The sequence below is a fragment of the Odocoileus virginianus genome, chromosome 4 (assembly GCF_023699985.2).
Source record: "Odocoileus virginianus isolate 20LAN1187 ecotype Illinois chromosome 4, Ovbor_1.2, whole genome shotgun sequence".
Taxonomy (NCBI): Eukaryota; Metazoa; Chordata; class Mammalia; order Artiodactyla; family Cervidae; genus Odocoileus; species Odocoileus virginianus.
In genome coordinates this window covers 71126153-71146054 of record NC_069677.1, presented here as the reverse complement: position 1 = coordinate 71146054, position 19902 = coordinate 71126153, and the positions used below count along the sequence as shown (strand labels likewise).

Below are 19902 nucleotides of genomic sequence, written 5' to 3'. Positions count from 1 at the left end.
GTGACAACAGCCCTCTGGTTAGGTTACTCTAAGGGAGCAAATGTCCTTTCTCCTCTCCAGGTAAAGAAGAGGCCCTGTGGGGTCTAACTGCTCTCAATCCAGACTTCCTGTTAGCCCACGTCCCACCACACTTTCTGTGGTTCCTGGGTTGTCCCCTCCTGAGGTTACTCCCCACACAGGTGTGGAGGCTTCCATTTGCTCCAAGTTAGATGTTCTTGTGTGTTCGCTCATTTGTTCACGCTCTCGTCTGCTGTTGTTTGCTCTTCCTTTTTTGTCCTCATGGGCTGAATCTGTTATGAATTCTCCACTGTCTTTTTGAGGGGATTTTAGGAAGGAGGTCATTCCTACAGAAAGCTTTTTTATATCAGAAGGTAATGAAAATCTAGAGGCAAGAAGAAGCAGTGAGGACTGCCATTCACTTCTTTCACCTCTTTTGTCAAAACAGCAAATATATCCTAGTAATAGAAATGCCTATTTGACCTCCATAGAATCTGATTTTGGAGGTTAATTCTGTATGAAAACTTTTCCTTTCCGCAGAGCTACAAATCTTTTTTGTAGGTCTAGTTTTTTAGGAGAGCTAGGTCTTTTGCTCTTCACATTCCATGAACCCCTTTTAAGATATTTTATTTACTACTTAGTCTCTGGAATAATTTAGAAGTCAGACTTTTCCCCCAGTCTTTTAAACTTTTGAAAACGCTTTAAAAACTTCAAAGTCTGTGAATTTTTCATTTCCTCCTCCTAGTGGGTCTTCATTTCTGCCTACATTACATATTTTTTTATTTAGTTGTTTTCTTTTTAGGATTTTACAGTTTTTGGAGGTAGCCTGTCCGGAGCACATGCCCAAAAGATTTGCAAAGTAAGTATTTAATGTTGCAAAACAAACTCAGTACTTTCATCAGTTACATGGGGTGGGTCAGAGGTGTGCAGGATGTGGTGCTGACCTGAAGGTTCCTTCAGTCCAGGGCAGGAATTCTTAACATTTTCTGTAACATGGATCTCTGGCAGTCTTATGAAGCCTGGACCCACGTTTTTACACATGCATAAAATAAAATATGTAGGATTAGAAGGGATTAAAAATATTAAAAATTACATGTAATATATATGCTTCCTTATTTAATGTGTTAAATAACAAGATTTAGCAATGGATAAACTCTCATTTCAAAGTAGGTATGAATGAAAACAGTATTTTGAGATTATCTACAGGAACTTTAATGGGACATAAAAATCTGTGACTTCTATTTATGATAAAATCACAGGTATTTCTAATACTTATGTGGTTAATAAAGATGTAAGATTTTCCCATCCAAGTTCACAGACTCCTTGCTCTAAGGGTCCAGGTTCATAAGCCACTTTGGGTTCTTGGGACTCCAGGTAAAGAACCCGTGGTCTAGGTGGAGAGTTCAGTTGCTAAAAGAACAGTGCAGGGATTACATGATGGTATTTAAAAACCTCTGCTAGAGATGAGATGCTCTGGAAGTGAGTAATAGTGTAGATCACATTTGGAGAGTTTTGGAATTAAAAGTGCTGTGCTTAGTCGCTCAGTTGTGTCTGACTCTTTGTGACCCCATGGACTGTAGCCCGCCAGCCACCTCTGTCCATGGGATTCTCCAGGCAGGAATACTGGAGTGGGTGGCCATGTCCTCCTCCAGGCGATCTTCCCCACCCAGGTATCAAACCCAAGTCTCCCACGTTGTATGCAGATTCTTTACTGTCTGAGCCACTAGAGAAGCCCAAAGGGAACTATGGCCCGTACGGGAATTGAACCCGCAACCTTGGTGTTATGAGCGCCACGCTCTAACCAGCTGATCTAAAGGTAGACATTACTTAATAGCTGGGTGGGTTTCCCTGTGTAACAGAACGCCTGGCTTCTCGATGTGGTCCTGTCATGTGTTATTCCTGAGACCTTGGGCCAACCACTTCACTTTTAAACCTTCCTAATTTTTGTTTTCTTACTGCCTCTGTTATGATGGTTAAATGAGATAATGGAAGTGAAAATACTTTGTAAATTCTCTAGCACTGTTAAAAATGCTGCTCATGAGGCTGTCAATTACTGACCTGTGAGAAAAATCTGTCTTGTTGGAAGTAGAAGGCCTGAGCCTGGGCTCTGCTTAATAGATGGGTCCACATTTACTTTCACAAAATACTGCTTTGGGGGACTTCCCTGGTGGTCCAGGGGCTAAGACTCCATGCTCTTGATTCAGGAGGCCTAGGATTGATCCCTAGTTTGGGAACTAGATCCCATATGGCACAACTAAGACCCAGTGCAGCCAAATAAATATATAAACACTAAAAGAAAAATATTGCTTAGCCATTCTGTCTTCTATCAGTTATTTCGAAAGAGTAATCGGGAACAAAACTGACTATTGAAAAAAACATTACAGCCTGGGCCTCTGGCTCTAGAAATTGCCTTGAATAGTCTTAGCCTCTGCTAATGGGAAGTTCTTTGACTCTGGGCTGCTTGGGGGTCTTTAATCAGCCCTTTAAATATCTGATTCTGTCTTCCATGAAGGTACCCAGTCACCATGGGGAATGAAGCCAGTGTTACCAACTCTTGTTTTGAAAAGTACACTCAAAACATTTTCTGGAAAACTACTGTGGTGCTTTGTAAATATGGTTTTTCATAGCAAGATCAGTTGTCTCACAAAAGATTTCTCTGCTGTCTCAGATCATGGACCAAGCCCTCACAGTGGGGGCTCCAGTGATTGGACTGAATGACTCTGGGGGTGCACGGATTCAAGAGGGAGTGGAGTCTTTGGCTGGCTACGCAGACATCTTTCTGGTGAGAAACTGTTCAAAGAGAATCAAAGAGTACAGGGCTGAGTTCTCTAAGCTGTATGCTGGTTGGATCTTCCCCATCTCACCTCCTTGTGTCCTGTGTCACTGGGGGTGGATGAAAAGTGAGAGAGATGGGAGTTCCCTCGAGGCCTAGTGGTTAGGACTCTGCCATTGCCCAGGTTTAATCCCTGGTTGAGATCTCCCAAGCAGAGTGCTGCAACAAGGGGAAGAAAAACAAGAGCGGTGCAGTGGGGAGGATTTTCTTCCTTTTTTACTCGTAGAGGCCTCATACTTACTGGGGAAAAACAAAATTAAAGATTATTCAGAAGCGAAAGTCACTTAAGTATTTTTTTTTTTTCAAAAGCAAGGAGGAAGGACTTTAAAAGGTTAAAATGAATTGACTTGCTGGAATTAGGAATTTTCTTATTATAATTTTTTTAACTTTTTATTTTATATTGGAGTATAGTTGATTAACAGTGCTATGTTAGCTTCAGATGTACAGTGTAGTGATTCAGTTATATGTATACATGTATCTATAGGATTGGAAATTTTAAAAAAGCAGGGCTTTTTTTTTTTTTTTTTGGTTAAGTCATTGCAAGATCATTACACAGTACAAAGTTCAAGCTGTAGTGCAAAGAAGAAAGAAATCTCCCCTCCCCCAGACCTCACCATTCAGGAACAGTTGGTGAACATCATTTCAGATGTCTTTCTGCCTTCTTACAGACTGAAATTAAAGAGAAAGAAAGAAAAAGAAAGACAAAAATAAATTAAATGTGTTATTTGAAGTGGGAAGTGTATTGTGAGAGTATAGGAAGGGAGGCTAGGGTGAGGGAGAGATCCTGCCAAATGGAAACTTAAGAGAAGGGACAGGTCAGCATTTCCAGGGAAGGGAGGAGAGATAGGACAGAGACAGGCAGACATTGTTTCTAATCAGGCCAGCTGTTCTTGTTGTTCTCTGGCCTGCAGGCTTATGAGGGTTTTTATTCCTGGCCACTGCCCTCTGTGATCAGACAGAAAAATGTGTGTTTACTTTGTGTATGATGCTTGGTTAGCTGTGGGGGCACTTGGGTGTGTTGAGAAGCCACTTTGTAGATCTTAAACCTACTTTTTAATCTTTAAATTTGAACTCTTAGGGATAGCCCACTAGGGAGTAAAGGAATTCCTGTATATTGTTTACCCTCATTCACCAGTTTACATTTTGCCTGTTTGCTCTTATCATTGTCTCTCTCTATATGCATATTTGCATGTTATATTTTTCTGAAATATTTGAGAATAGATTGGAGATTGTGCACCCTTTATCTCTTAAATCCTTCATTGTTTTCTAAGAACAAGGACATTCTTGTATAAACAGAGTAGCATAGTTAGGAAACTGAATATTGACACATCGATGTTATTCATGGTTTTTATTCATATTCCATCAAATGATCCTAATAAAGACTTTCAAGTTACTCCCCAGTCCCTGGGCACCCCCCCCCCCCCATCCAATCTAGGATTAGGTACTGCCTTTAATTGTCATATCTCTTTAATCTCCTTTAATCTGGAACATTTCCCCAGATTTTCTTTGTCTTCCATGACTTCTGATAGTCTTAAATACAGCTTTGTTGAGATATAATTTACAAGTCATAAAATCCATCCATTGCATACAATTCAACAATTTTTAAAATATACTTAGAGTTATGCAACCATTACCACAATCTACAGTTTAAAATTTTTCCTTCCAAAAAGATCCTTTTTCATCTGACTCTTTTCACTTAGCATAATGTTTTTGAAGTTCATTCATATTGTACTGTTTATCAGTGGTTTGTGTTTATTGCTGAATAATATTATATAGATATACCACATTTTGTTTATCTAATTGATGGACATTTGGATTTCTACTTCGACTATTATAAATAATGCTGCAATGTACATTTGGATATTACTCATTGTGTGGACATATGTTTTCATAACCCTTGAGTATATTCCTAAGAGTAGAATTATTGCATCAAATTGTTGAACCCAAGTTTGTGTGCCAGATGCACAGCGAGGCCAAACAAAACTAAAATGTTGGAGTTTGGAGTGGAGAAAGGTTTATTGTAGGGCCAAGGAAAGACCTGAACTCCTTCCTCAATGGGTTTCAGGGAATTTTTTGGGAAGGTAAGGGAGAGGAGTGGCAGTGTGTGTGACCTCCCTCTGTCTTGTTGATGGTGAGATAACATGGTGGTGTTCCAGGAATCTCACTCATCAGCATTCTGGTTCCAGCCAGGCTGGGGTCCAGTGCTTGTGCTTAGCCTGGTTAACATCCCCCACCTTGGTGGTGGAGGGCCTTAGCTTCTGTAGAACTCAGAGATAAGTATCAAATTGTTAGGCACATCCCCTGAGGAGGAACAGGCCCAGGCCCCATTCACTCCCTTAACTAGTTACTCTTTGAATCTGCCCTTTGGAACTCAGGGAAGGTCTCAGAGGCTGAACCATTTTTCCTACAAACAAGAATTGAGGGACACAGTAAGATTATTGTACTTGGGAAGGTCTTACAAGATCCTACTCGACTTCACTGTGATAAGTTTATGTGTAACTTTATAAGAAACTGCCAGATTTTTTTCCAAGTGGCTGTAATTGAGGGTTTCAGGTTCTTACTGTCCTTGTTGACACTTAGCATTGTCATCCTTTTTCATTATAGCCATTTCAGTGGTAAGTAGTGGTATCTAAGGTTTTAATCTGTATTTTCCTCTTAATGAATCCTGTTGAGTATTTTTTAATGTACATAGTAGTCATTTGTATATTTTATTTGCTGAAGTGTTTATTCAGATCTTTCACTGATTTTATAATTGGATCTTGAGTTGTGAGAGTTCTTTATCTATTCTGGATACAAGTCCTCTATCAGATACAATTTACAAATGTATTTTTCTAATCTGTAGCTTTTTGTTTCTTAGTGGTGCTTTTGAAGTACAAAATTTTAAATTTTAAAGTCCAGTTTATCAGTTTTTTCTATTGTGAATCATGCTTTATTTGTCATATGTAAGAACCCTGCCCAATATGTCATGAAGTCATGAAGATTTTGTCCAGTGTTTTGTTTTTTTAAATGTAGTTTTATAGGTCTTGGCTCTCATATTAGGTCTGTGATCCCTTTTGAGTTAATTTTTCAGTAAGGTGTGAGGTCAGGGTCCAAATTCATCCTTGTCTCACCACCATTTACTGACATGATCATTCTTTCTCTCTTGAATTGTCCTGGCACTTTGGTGGAAAGAAAATCAATTGACGTAAATGTAAGGGTTTCTTTCTGGACTCAGTTCTTTTCCATTGATCTGTATGCTTATCTTCCATCAGAAATACACTCTCTCCTAGTATTCGTGTATGGTGTTTGTTGGTTCATTTGATGTTTTTCCATGGGTCCCTCAGTCTCTATTATTTTTTTCTCCCTTTTTCGCTGTTCCTCAGAGTGAATAGTTTCAATTGTCTTGTCTTCAAGTTCTCTCAGGTTCTTCTGCTTGCTAAAATCTGTAAAACCCCTTTAGTTATCTTTTTGTTTCAGTTATTGTACTTTTTAACTCCAGAATTTATGCTTGGTTTCTCTCTATAATTTCTATTTCTTTACTGTCCTCATTTTGTTCACACATTGTTTTCCTGATTCCCTATAGCTCACTGAACATATTTAAGACAGTTAATATAACATCTTTGACTTATAATTCCATTGTCTGGGCTTCCCAGCAGTAGTTTTTGTCAGGTTTTTTTTTTTTTCCCCCCGTAAATAGACTATACTAGGCTGTTTATTTGTGTGTTTGGTAATTTTTTATGTACTAGACATTGAATTATGTTTGATAATGTTGGAAATCTAATTCACCCACTTTTTAGATGGCTGATTTTTGCTTACTGAGGGCTGAAAACTGAAAGTGTTAGCTCATTCATGACTGACTCTTTGTGAACCCATGGACTGTAGCCCACCAGGCTCCTCTGTCCATGGGATTTTCCTGGCAAGAACACTAGAATGAGTTGCCGTTCACTTCTCCAGGGGATCTTCCTGACCCAGGGATTGAACCTGGGTCTCTTGCATTGCAGGCAGATTTTTTACCATCAGCCACCAGGGGCTTCCATTTGTGACTTTTCCAACTTATTTTTGCAAAATGTTTTCCATTTTTGTGGCCACTGAAGTTTTAATTTTGTTGCAGGAAGGGGAACCCCTTCTAGGGCCTTAAGGTGGGCTCTTGTCACTCATTCACTGAGGGACACACATGCTAACAATATAAGAGGTTTTATTGGGAAAGGGGTGCCTGAGTGGAGAGCAGTAGAGCAAGGGAACCCAGGAGAACTTCTCTGCCATGTGGTTTGCAGTCTCAGGTTTTATGGTGATGGGATTAGTTTCTTGAGTTGTCTTTGGCCGATTGTTCTGTTTCCTGATGGCACACACATTTCTCAGCCAAGATGAATGCCAGTGAGAAGGATTCTGGGAGGTGGTAGGACAGCTGGCACCTCCTTTTGACTTTTCCTGAACTCTTTTGGTTGATGGTGGCTTATTAGTTTCATGTTCTTTCCAGGACCTCCTTCATAAAATAACTCATGCAAATGGTTACTATGGTGCCTGGCCAGGGTGGGCAGTTTCAGTCAGTGTGCTTCCCCTAAAAATTCCATTGTCTCTACGGTCGCCTGGTGACCTGACAAAGATTTCTTTAAATATCTGGCTCCTAGGAGATGAGAGTGAGTGAAGTCGCTCAGTCGTGTCCAACTCTTTGCGACCGCATGGACTGTAGCCCACCAGGCTCCTCCGTCCATGGCATTTTCCAGGCAAGAATACTGGAGTGGGTTGCCATTTCCTTCTCCAGGAGATCTTCCCAACCCAGGGATTGAACCCAGGTCTCCCGCATTGTAGGTAGACGCCTTACCGTCTGAGCCACCAGGGAAGTCCCTTTAAATCCCATCTCAGCTGGGAAGTGGCTTTAGCCTGTTGGGCATAAAACACTGGCTAGTCTCTGTGTTGGCCTCCTAGTGGTCAAAACCCTTGATCAGTAACCAAACCCACAAATCTGAGTTTTGGAGGACAAAGCCCTTGTTACCCACCCTGACACCAGCTAGCAACCCTAGGAGCCCAGGCTGCCAGAGTTGTAGGCTGTGGGAGGGTAGCTACTGAGATCTGGGACTCTTTGCTGCAATGCTTGTACCTGGACACACCTTGAGCAACAGAATACAGAGAAACTATATGGGACTAAAAATAACTTCATGCATGGGCAGTCATGACAAATCCTGGACAAAAGATGCAAAGAAACCAGAAAACGCAACTGCAACTTCTAAGGAGCCTGGAGGAAAAGCAGGGTACTGCGCATGCCCTCTGTACAGAACCTAGGGGGTGGGCAAACCTCCTAAGCCACCCCTCTGGTCTGACATCTGGGCACACCCCTACCCTCACCCAATATAATGAACAAGCTCACTACCTGTCCTGCCTCCCAGTTTGGGGAACCAGCAACCAAAGGAAACTTGTTTGTTCTTGCTCATTCCTGCTGAGCATGGGTTTCCCCTTCCCCCTGCCCACCCCAAGCCTCCCCTGAATTTCTTGTCTGGTCTCTAGTCAATTTCTGCTAATTATGGAGGCCAAGAACTCTGTTGTAAGACTATTATGCTAAATGTGAAAATTGACTGAAATTTACCTACCACTTTAGGAAGTCTTTCCTGGAAGCTACAAGTGTTCCCCTAGATTCCAGAATTTCAAATAGTTGCTTCAGACAGTTCCTGCCAACTCCATAGTTATTTTGGTGGTGGGATGGATTCCTTTTCTATAATCTTCTTTGATGTCACTCAAATATTATGTGAAACATATTTTTAAATGAATCTTTCCAATTCCTCTGAACTTTTAGTACTCTATGAGTTTTTTAAATGGTTACTCTTGTTGAGACTCAGCCTCTCTTCACAGGTGCCAAATAGAAACACGGAGACAGAGTTTTCGGTGAAGTAGAAAAGACTAGCTTTTATCGCTTTGCCAGGCAAAGGGGCGTAAAGTGGGCTAGTGCCCTGAAGACTGTGTGACCCACCATGGAAGGGGTAGCGAGGAATTTTATACTGTTCAAGGAGCAGGGCGTGATTGGCTTGTGGATTGGTTGGCATCAAGGTGAAGTTTCTAGCATCATCAACTGTGGGGAAATTAACAAGATGGCTCCAGTCAGGCTCTCTCGCTCCACGCTCTCACACCCTCTCACCCTGTGTTCTGTAAACAATGACTTTGCAGGGTTATGTAACAACTGAGATCAGTTATAGCAATGCGCATGCACGCCCCGAGGTCCTCGCTTGGCTACTGGCTACTTTTGTTCTATTATATAAGCTTCACCTGAAAAGCCCTGCCTACTGGGGCGGCGTCATAGTTGTGTTATGAGAGAGAAAGCGATGACTCGGTTATGGCTATGTTGTGGCTGCGGCTACAGTTGCTGTGTCGGCTAGGAGAGAGATGTGTTATGGCTGCTGCCAGTCAGGAGAGAATAACCACGTTTGCAGTTCTTATGGCCCCTTGTGTCTTCTTCCAGCCTCTTAGCTTGCCTACCCTGGGTTCAGCGAACAGTGTGAGCAGCAAAGCAGTTGGCATCACGAACAGGATCAGCAATACAGTCAACCTTCTGGTTTCACCCAGTCTAGGGTCTGTGTTCCTGTGGTCAGCAGTTTTCATCTGACCTGCAGTTTTCATCTGGAGGGGTCTGCTTCCTGTAAAAACAACTTAGGAATGTGTGTCAGGCCTTTATATCTTTCAGGAAACTGGGAGTTTGGTGATTCTGTTATGTGGCAGAATTATAGTCTAAATTGTTACCACTTCCTTAGCCCAACAGCTATTCTTTGTTTCTACATCTTCCCATTTCCCACTCTTTAACTCTGGAGTCAGCATTTTACTTCAAAAGACAAGGACATGGGGCTTGTACATGGTTTCACCTCTAAGGGTAATAATATGTAGATTTATCTATTTCAAATTGATCCTGACTTAATTCTGGTAAAATATAAGAACTTTGTTCCAACAGAGCTCCATTTTTATCCTTTCTTTGTGCTGTTATTGTTATGTCTAACATCAACATGTTACCATTTTTGCTTTGTGCACCCTTGTTGTTTTAAAAGTATTAAGAGGGAGAACTATGTTTATACAGTATTGTATATTTAACCACAAATTTACCAGTTTTAGTGTTCTTACTTCTTGTGGATTTGAATTACCATCTGTTGGTGTTTTCTTTCACCCCGAAGGACGTCCTGAGCTTGTGTGGGCAATGATAAAGCCTTGGTTAAGAATGCCTTAGACTCCCACTGTTCTTATCGTGCAGTCAGCAGTGTTTTATTAGTAAACATGCTTCTGTTAATATTTGGTCCGGTTTCAGAGCCCTGAAATGTTTTTGACAACTTAGTGATATTTTATAGTTGGTTTTTGGGGAGAGAGTCTTCTGAACTCTCCACTCTGTCATAGCTGGAAGCCTGTTCACCCAGCTTGAATTCAACAGAATATGGACAGCTTTTCTTCATCTTTTTGTTTTAATAATTGTGGTAAGATATGCATACTAGAAAACTTACTAAATTTAAACATTCTTAAATGTACAGTTCAGTGGTCTTGAATACATTCATGATTTTATGCACTTGTCACCGTTGTCCATCTCCATAACTTTATGTCTTGCAAAACTGAAACTCTAAACCCATTAAACAATTACTCTCTGTTATCTCCTCCCCCAACCCCTGGTAATCACCATTCTACTCTGTCTCTATTATTTTGACTAAATAGCTTATTTAAGGAAAATTGTACATTGGTTTTTTGTGACTGGCTGAATAATATTCCACTGTATACACATACATTTTGTTTATCCATTCATCTGTTGATGGGCATTTGGGTTGATCCCACATTTTAGCTATTGTGAGTAATACTGCTATGAATGTGGGTGTAAAATTATCTCCTTGAGATGCTGTTTTGCATTCTATACGGTATATCCCCAGAAGTAGATGTTGTGGGTTGGAAAAGAATTTCCTGACATGAGGCAGACTGAGAGGAGGATTGAGTTTTTTATAGTGGGAGATGCTGTTATAACAGCGGCTGGCTCAAGCGAGAGCCCACGCTTTTTGTGGGCTAGTAGCCAATATTTATAGCCTCACAACAAAGAAAATTCCTGCTGGAAGGGTGGCATTAGGTGATTTGTGAGGATGCTATAAGATGGTGAACAAGGTGGATATTTTTTTCTAATATGCTGTCAGAGAACAGGCCAGTTTAGATCAGAGGGGCTCTTGGCAACCGTTGTTATGGGGCTCAATCAGTTCCAGAGATGACCTTGGTTGTGGGGCTCCACATCTGTGGCCTTGGTACAAGGCCTTGCACCTGTGACCTTGGTATAGGGCTCCACAGTAGACTTTCTGGATTGTGTGATAATTCTATTTAAAAGTTTTTGAGGAACCACCATGCTATTTTTCGCAGCAGCTGTACCATTTTACATTCCCACCAGCAGTGCACAAGGGGCCCAATTTCTCCTCATCCTTACCGACACTATTTGTTTCCTATTTTTTTAATAGTAGCCATCCTAATGCGTGTGATGTAGCATCTCATTCGAGGTTTGATTTGCTCTCATGCACGTGATTCTGAGCTGGAGTGGGAGGGGCTCGCAACAATGAGGTGAGGTGCAACAACAATGACTGCCCAACTTACTAACTGCACCCCTGGTTAGAATCAGCAACTGACCGTCAGAGCATAGATTTCCAATATTTGGAGGACAGAGTCCTTTTTGCCTTTGTCTGGGTCAACTGTTCCAGGAAAACATGCATAGCTGCATGTGCCTCATGGCTCAGGTTAGGGGCTGGGTAGGGGTGGGTGATGCTGTGCAAAGAGCTGAAATGGAAATGAACCACAATTTGCCTTCCTAATCTTCCTCTGGAAGTTAAAAACCTTCAGTAGGCTCTGGCATTACAAAAAAGTTACATGAGGCAGATTCTGCCAGTGCAGTTTTTGTCCAGGTGGAGTGTCAGATTCCTGGTGCTTCCCACTCTACTATCTTCCCATAATCCTCTCTATAGATCCTTTTTGTGCTGTCCTGAGCTATGTCCTATGAGTTACAGAAATTGGACTCAGACCCAGGGCAGGGCTAAAAATGGACATATTTCTCTTAAGCGGACATGGCTCAGGGAAGGATAGAAGCTGGTGGTTGGGCAAGGAGTCATTGGGCTCATATCTTGTCAGGGTCCTCCAGCTCCCTGGGAAATCTTGTTTTTCCCAAAAGATGGCCTGAGGGTTGGCTCTTCACAGCACCACTGTCCCTGTGGAGCCCTTCTGGCTCCTGCTGCCTCCTTACGGCCCATCTGCCTTGTCTATGGGTGGGCAGACATTGAATACTCAGGGTAAAGTAGCACTTAACCTCTTAGCCTTACCCTGTAACTATTGGGTATCCTCTGTGTGGAGTGGGAAGGGGCTCCAAGTAGAGGTCAAGGGTCCAGGATAAGTGTTGGCCCTCTGTATTATGCCTAAGGTTTCCATTCATTCTCCCAGCCAGTTTTGTACAGACACAGGCTCTGGCCTGAGGTGTGTTTAGAGGTGGGGTGAGAGTGGTGGGGTTCTCTCTGAGTTCATGTCCTGATGGAGATTTTGGGGAATGAATGCTCTGCCAAGGAAAGAAGAGGTTATTTGGTCCAGAAAGTAATATGTCAACCCTCCCACCAGTTATGGGGAGAAGGTCCCATATACAATTTTGGTAGAAACTGTACAGATTAGCTCTCTCGGCTAGAATTTCTGTGAATAAAAGCCAAATGTACTTTCACCGTTGCCTCTGTCTTTCTGCAGATAATGCCTTGAACACCTCTGTAACCAGATACCTTTGCCTTTCTCTTTTGGCAGAGGAATGTCACGGCATCCGGAGTCATCCCTCAGATTTCTCTGATCATGGGCCCATGTGCTGGTGGGGCTGTCTACTCTCCAGCCTTAACAGACTTCACGTTCATGGTGAAGGTAAGAAAGAAGTGCCTGGTTCTCCTGCCCTTTGAGAGTTATGCAGCACCTCACCTGCGATAGCAATCATTCCTGACCCAGATCTGGGTTGTTATCTGTACAGTTGTATTGACTTTCAATGTAGTGATGATAAAATCTTGGTAGGGAGAAACTTTTGGCATGAAAACTGCAGCTTGTATGGATTCAGTGGCAAAATGTGCTTATGTACTTCATTGGTGGGTGATTTTACTTGCTGATATGAATTGCAGATGATTTTAGGTAATCGAAGGATTCTATCCTCTGCCCAGACAGGTGATTATTTAATGGATTCTTTTAGAAGGTTTCTCATGGAAAACTTTTCTATAATCTGTTCCATTGGGAAGTTGTTTCTTATGTTCTGCCTTTATTTCTTCAGCTCTTTGCCATTTTATTATATTTTGTCTATGATGGTAATGTTAGATCTGATTTCTAGCTTCATTGTGCAAGGTACATATCTTTATTACATGATTTAGATGACTTGATATTTTAAAACAATTTTTGGGGGACTTCCCTGGCAGTTTAGTGGTTAAGACTTTGCCTTCCAATGCAGGGAGTTTGGGTTTGATCCCTGGGTCAGGAAGATCCCCTGGAGAAGAGAATGACAACCCACTCCAGTATTCTTGCCTGGAGAATTCCATGGACAGAAGAGCCTGGTGGGCTACAGTCCATGAGGTCAAAAAGAGTCAGACACGACTGAGTAACTAACATACTTTTCTGGGAGCTAAGATCCCATAGTCCTCATGGCCAAAATACCAAAACATAAACAACAGAAGCAATATTGTAACAAATTCAGGAAAGACTTTAAAAATGGTCCACATTAGAAAAAGAAAGTCATATAAATGGAATCATACAATATGTAGCCTTTGAAAAAAAAGATTTTTAAAAGAAGACTATTTGAAATCATATGTGTGTAATTACCCTTACCCTGATACTTAAAAAAGTCTTTTCTCTTAAAATATTTTTAAACATAATGAGCAATAAATGTCAAGACAAATTAGTGTAAAAAATGAAAGAGAATCATCCAAGATGAAACAGTGTAAACACAGGGAACATACGTAGGAAACACTTTTCTCTTTGGCATTAGGAATTAAGGTTTAGCAGAGTCCTTACCCCTTGACTAAACTATTTTTTCTTAGTGATGGATTAAAAACAACCTAAAAGTTCAATGTTCAGTTTAGGTTGGGCTTTAAAAATTAAGATGACCACATCCCTTACTTCCTGAACTTTGCCCACTAAATCTGTGTATGCCATACCTACCTGGTGCTACCTAGTTGTCTTCCTACCTGGTAGGAATGGAGGTGTGGGATCAGTTCCTCTAGCTAAAGGCTTCTTTCCTCCTCTCCCTACTTACATGCTGGGATTTTAAAACATTTTCCCCTGTTTTATTGAGATATAATTGACATATAACACTGTTCTAGTTTAAGGTGTACATGTTGATTTGATACTTACATATTGCAAAATGATTACCCCTATAGTCCTCGCATAAATTCCATTCCTATTTTGTGATGATAACATTTAAGATCTACTCTCTCAGCAATTTTCCAGTATATGATATGATATTTACTGATAACTAATCACCATGTTGTGCAGTAAATCCCCAGAACTTATTCATCTTATAATTGGAAGGTTGTATATATTTTGATTAACATGCCCCCCCAACTTGGTAACCTCCTTTCTTTTTCTACTAGTTCAGCTGTTTTAGAGTCCACATAAAATGAGATCATACAGTATTTCACTTTCTCTGACTTACTTTACTTAGCATATGCTAAGCAGAGTGCCCTAAGGGTCCATTCATATCACAAATGGTAGGATTTCCTTTTTTATCATGGCTGAATATTTCTCTGGGTGTGGTTGTGTGTATGTATGTGTACATTTTCTTTATTGATATGCGTATCCAATGGTTGATGCTGTGTATATATGTGTGTGTGTGTGTGTGTGTGTGTGTGTGTGTGTGTGACATTTTTTTTTATCCATTCATCCATTGGTGGGCGCTTAGTTTATTTCAGTATCTTGGTTATTGTGAATAATCCTGTATTGAACATGGAAATGCAGATATCTCTTCGAGGTCCTGATTTTATTTCCTTTGGATATATACCCAGAAGTGAGATTGCTGGATCATTTTATAGTTCTATTTTTAGTTTTTTGAGGAATCTTTCCATATTTTTTTCTACAATGGCTGTATCAATTTACATTCCTACCAGTGTGCACAAGTGTTCCATTTTTTTCCACATCCTCAGTAACACTTGTCATTTCTTGACTTTTTCATAATTGCCATTCTAACAGGTGTGAAGGTAAAACCTCATTGTGGTTTTGGTTTGCATTTCCCTGATGATGAGTGATATTGAGCATCTTTTCACGTACCCATTTTTATATTCTCTTTGGAAAAATACCTGTTCAAATCCTTTGCCCATTTTTTAATCAAAAATATTTTGCTGTTGCTTGAGTTCTGTATATGTTTTGAATATTAACTCCTTATTAGATATATGATTTGCAAATACTTTCTCCCATTCAGTAGGTTGCTGTTTTATTTTGTTGATTGTTTCTTTTGCTCTGTAGAAGCTTTTTAGTTTGATATAGTCCCACTTACTAATTTGTTTTTAAAAATTCATTTATTTATGGCTGTGCTGGGTCTTTATTGTTGTTCTAGGTGCGAGGGCTTCTGTAATTGTAACATGTGGGTTCTAGAGTGCTGGCTCAGTAGATGTAGAGCATGGCCTTAGTTTCTTGGTGGCATGTGTGATCTTCCCAGACCAAGGAGCAAACCTGTGTCTCCTGATTGGCAGATGGTTTCTTTATCACTGAGCCACTATGGAAGCCTCACACTTATTTTGCTTCTGTTGCATCCCCTTTTGGTGTCATACATAAAATTATTGCCAAGACCAGTGTTAGGTAGTATTTCCCCTGTGTGTGTTTGTTTTTTTTTTTTTCTAGAAGTTTACAGCTTCAGGTTTTTAAGTTGTAAATTCATTTTAAGTTAATTTTTGTGAGAGGTGTAAGATATGGGTCCAAGATCAATTTCACCTTCTGCGTGTGGTTATCAAGTTTTCCCATTGTAAATTTATTGAAGAGACTATCTTTTCCTCACTAAGTATTCTTGACTCACTTGTCAAGTATTCATTGACTGTATATGTGAGTGCTTGTTTCTGGGCTCTTGATTCTAGTCCATTAGTCTGTGTTTCTCTTTTTATGCCATGACAAACTTCTGTTGAAAAATGCCCTTGCAGTTTTGATAGGAGTTGCATTGAATTTATAGATGGCTTTGGATAGTATGAACATTTTGACAATATTTTAATCTGTAATCATGGGTTTTTCCACCCCCCCCCCCCCCATTTATTTGTGTCTTCTTTGGTGTTTTTCATCAAAGTCCTATAGTTTTCAATTCCTTGGTTAAATTAATCCCTAGGTATTGTAATGTTCAATGCTATTGTGAATAGGCTGGTTTTATTTCTTTCTCAGATATTTTGTATATAGTATGTAGAAGTACAGCTGATTTCTATGTTAACTTTGTATGCTTTGTCTTTTAATCCTGTGTTTTCATCCTAAGTAATTCCATTCTTCACTGGTAGAACTTTAATACCTACGTATTGGCACCACCTCCTCTTTCTCATCCTCCACAACTAATCATTAAGGCTTAACCAGTCTGCATCTTAAATTTCCCATGTGTTTAATGAGAGTACAGTAAAAATGCTAGCAGATTCTCTTTTAAAGGACTAGACAAGGTAACCATAAAGTTCTTATTAGGGGGAAAACTACAGTGTAAAAATAGACATACCATGAAGGAAGTACAATGAAGGGCTAGTGCTGCCAGGGGAGAAAATACATTATAAAGCTAAAACAACTAAAACTGTTTGGTCAGTTTGTAAATAAGTAGCTGCTGCTGCTAAGTTGCTTCAGTCGTGTCTGACTCTGTGCGACCCCATAGATGGCAGCCCACCAGGCTCCCCCGTCCCTGGGATTCTCCAGGCAAGAACACTGGAGTGGGTTGCCATTTCCTTCTCCAATGCATGAAAGTGAAAGTGAAGTTGCTCAGTCATGTCTGACTCTTAGCTACCCCATGGACTGCAGCCTCCCAGGCTCCTCTGTCCATGGGGTTTTCCAGGCAAGAGTCCTGGAATGGGTTGCCATTTCCTTCTCTGTAGTAAATAAGTAGACCAGGGAACAGAACAGAATTGAGAAATAAATCTAAATATACTTGTGTGTGTTAGTCGCTCAGTCATGTCTAATTCTTTTTGACCCCATGGACTGTAGCTTGCCCGGCTCCTCTGTCCATGGAATTCTCCAGGCAAGAATACTGGAGTGGGTTGTCATTTCCTTCTCCAGGGGATCGTCCCAATACAGGAATCAAACCTCGGCCTCCCACATTATAGGCATGTTCCTTACCATCTGAGCCACAGGGAAGCCCAAATATACTTAGACATTTAATTTAGGATGAAAAGGATATTATTCTATTCAGGGTCATTGATAATATCAGTTTCTCTTATCAAAGACACCATGATTTCTGTATCACTAAATCCAGTGGACATTTCTCAGTCCTCATCTTTCTTGATCTTCCAGCAGCACTTGACCCATCTCATCACTTCTTCCTCTTTGAAACATCAGGGCACTCTACTCTCTTGGTTTTTTTCTGTCGAGTCTCTCATTCCCTTGGTAATCTTATCCTGTCTCAAGACTTCAAATATCTATGTGCTGACAGCTCTCAGACCTATTTGTTCAGGATGAAACGGTCTCCTGAACTTCAGGACTAAACATTCAGTTTCCTATCAACATTTCCATTTGGACTTTTGGGTATCTCAAAATGGATAGGTTTAGATCTTTCATGAACCTTTCCCAAAGTGCTCTTTTGTATCCTTCCTCCTCTCAATAAATGGCAAGACCAGCCTTCCATTGGCTCAGGTCAAAAACATTAGCATAATTTTGACTCATATTTTTCTGTCAAATTCCAAGTTCAATCAGTCAGAAATCATATTTGCTGTACCTTAGGGTATAATCTAAAGCATAATCAAATTGGCATGTATGTCTTATTACTTGCATGCCAGTACTTTGAGTCAAACACCTCATCTGGGGTTATTGCAGAATCCTTCTAACTGATTTTCCTGCTTCTGTCTCAGCCCCCTCTCCCAGTTAATTTTAAAAAATTTTAATACTTTATTTATTTGCTTGCTTGTTTATTTTTGTTTTTGGCTGCACTGGGTCTTGCTGTGCAGAGACTTTCTCTAATTGGGGCAAGCAGGGACTACTCTCTAGTTGAGGCATGAGGACTTCTCATTGCGGTGGCTTCTCTTGAATACAGGGTTTAGGACACAGGCTCATTAGTTGTGGCACTCGGGCTTAGCTGCCGCTCAGCATGTGGGATCTTCCTGGAGCAGGGATGGAAGGAATCCATGGCCGCAGAATTGACAGGCAGATTCTTAACCACTGAACCACTGGGGAAGTCCCCCAAATTTTGAACACTTTAAATTTTCTGATGAAATACATACTAATGGGAGTACATAAAGTATGTAAAGCAATTGTTATTAAGTACAGATTCATGTAAATAACACTCAGATCGAAAAATGGCCCTCCAGAGACTTCCCTGGTGGTCCTGTGGTTAAGACTCTGTGCTGCCATTGCAAGGGGGTGTGGTTTTGACCCCTGGTCAGGGAACTATGATCCCATATGCCATTCAGCTCAGCCAAAAAATTTAAAGAAAGAAAGAAATGGCCCTCCAGGAGCCCTGCTCTCATTACCCTCCTAGTCACTATTGTCTCCATCTGTCCTGCCTAGAAGTATTTATTTCAACTTTTTTTGTAATTTAAAAATTTGTTTTGCTTTTCGGTTTAAAATTTTATTTATGTCTCACTCAACAGTGGGGTAATGCTGCCTATTTTACCTTTAAAGTAAATACAATATACATTCTTTTGTGTGTGACTGTGACTCGTGCTTTTAAGGTTTATCCATGTATTTCGTAAAAGTATTTCATTTTAATAGTGGTATAGCCATTACAAATCATGCTGATGTAAGCATTCTTACACATGTATCTTGCTGCATACATGTTTCAGTTTTTCAAAATCGTAGGATATACATATCTTCAGCTTTTCTAGGTAACACTTGTTACCAAGAAGTTGCAGCAATTTACACTTCTGCTAGTAGTGTGTGAGAATTTCACTTGTTCTATGTCTTTGCCGACTGCATCGATGGCATCACTGCCTTGTTGAAAATGAATTTGAGCAAGCTCCGGGAGTTGGTGATGGACAGGGAAGCCTGGTGTGCTGCAGTCCATGGGGTCGCAAAAAGTCAGACACGACTGAGTGGCTGAACTGAACTTGACTAAACTGAACTAATGTCTTTGCCAGCACTTTTATTGACGCAATTTAATTAATGCCAGTTTACATGTGGTGTGATCTCTTCTTGTCTTAATTTGCATTTACATGACTGATGAGGTTGAACTCTTTTCATGTGTTTCTTTCATTTATTTTTGTCTATGCTGTGTGACTTGTGGGATCTTAGTTCCCTGACCAAGAACTGAACCCAGGCCCTTGGCAGTAAAAACAAGGAGTCTAACCACTGGACTGCCAGGGAATTCATTTGCATGTTTCTTTTGTGGCATGCCTGTTCATCTATTTTGCCCATTTTTAAAAATTGAGGTTTTAATTTTTTTCGTACTGGTTTTTAGCAGTTCTTTATATGGTCTGGATATAAGTATCAATTATGTATGTTGCACCTGTCTTCTCCAACTCTGTGACGTGAAGTTTTGCTGTCCTTTGGGCAGAATTAAAAAATCTTTTTATCTTGAAATTTCAAACGTGCAGAATTCTTAACTGAGAGTGGGTTATATATATATATCATGTCCCTTTACCTTTTTAATGTTTCAGTGTATAATTTTTAAGAACTTATATAACCAGTTGTTAAATTCTAGAAGTTTAACACTGATATAATACTTTTAAAAAATTGTTTACTTATTTTTGGCCGTGCTGGGTCTCTGCTGCACATGCTGCTCTCGAGTTGCAGTGAGCAGAGGCTACTTTCTTGTTGTGGTGCTTGGGCTTCTCATTGCAGCGGCTTCTCTTGTTGTGAAGCCTGGGCTGTAGGCGTGCGGGCTTCAGTAGTCACGGCACATGGCTCAGTAGTTGTCGCTCCCAGGCACTAGGACACAGACTCAATAGTTATCGTGCATGGGGTTATTTGCTTCGAGGCACGTGGGATCTTCCCTGACCCAGGATCCA

General features: G+C 40.5%; 1 protein-coding gene across 1 annotated transcript in view; it reads left to right on the top strand.

The window, feature by feature from the left end:
• The window catches only part of PCCB (propionyl-CoA carboxylase subunit beta), a 96730-nt gene that overhangs the window by 5268 nt on the left and 71560 nt on the right, over positions 1–19902 (top strand). Inside the window, exons 4-6 of the mRNA XM_020909592.2 lie at positions 800–856; positions 2666–2779; positions 12572–12682. Of these exons, the coding sequence (XP_020765251.1) occupies positions 800–856; positions 2666–2779; positions 12572–12682 (282 nt within the window). The remainder of the gene's footprint in view (positions 1–799; positions 857–2665; positions 2780–12571; positions 12683–19902) is intronic.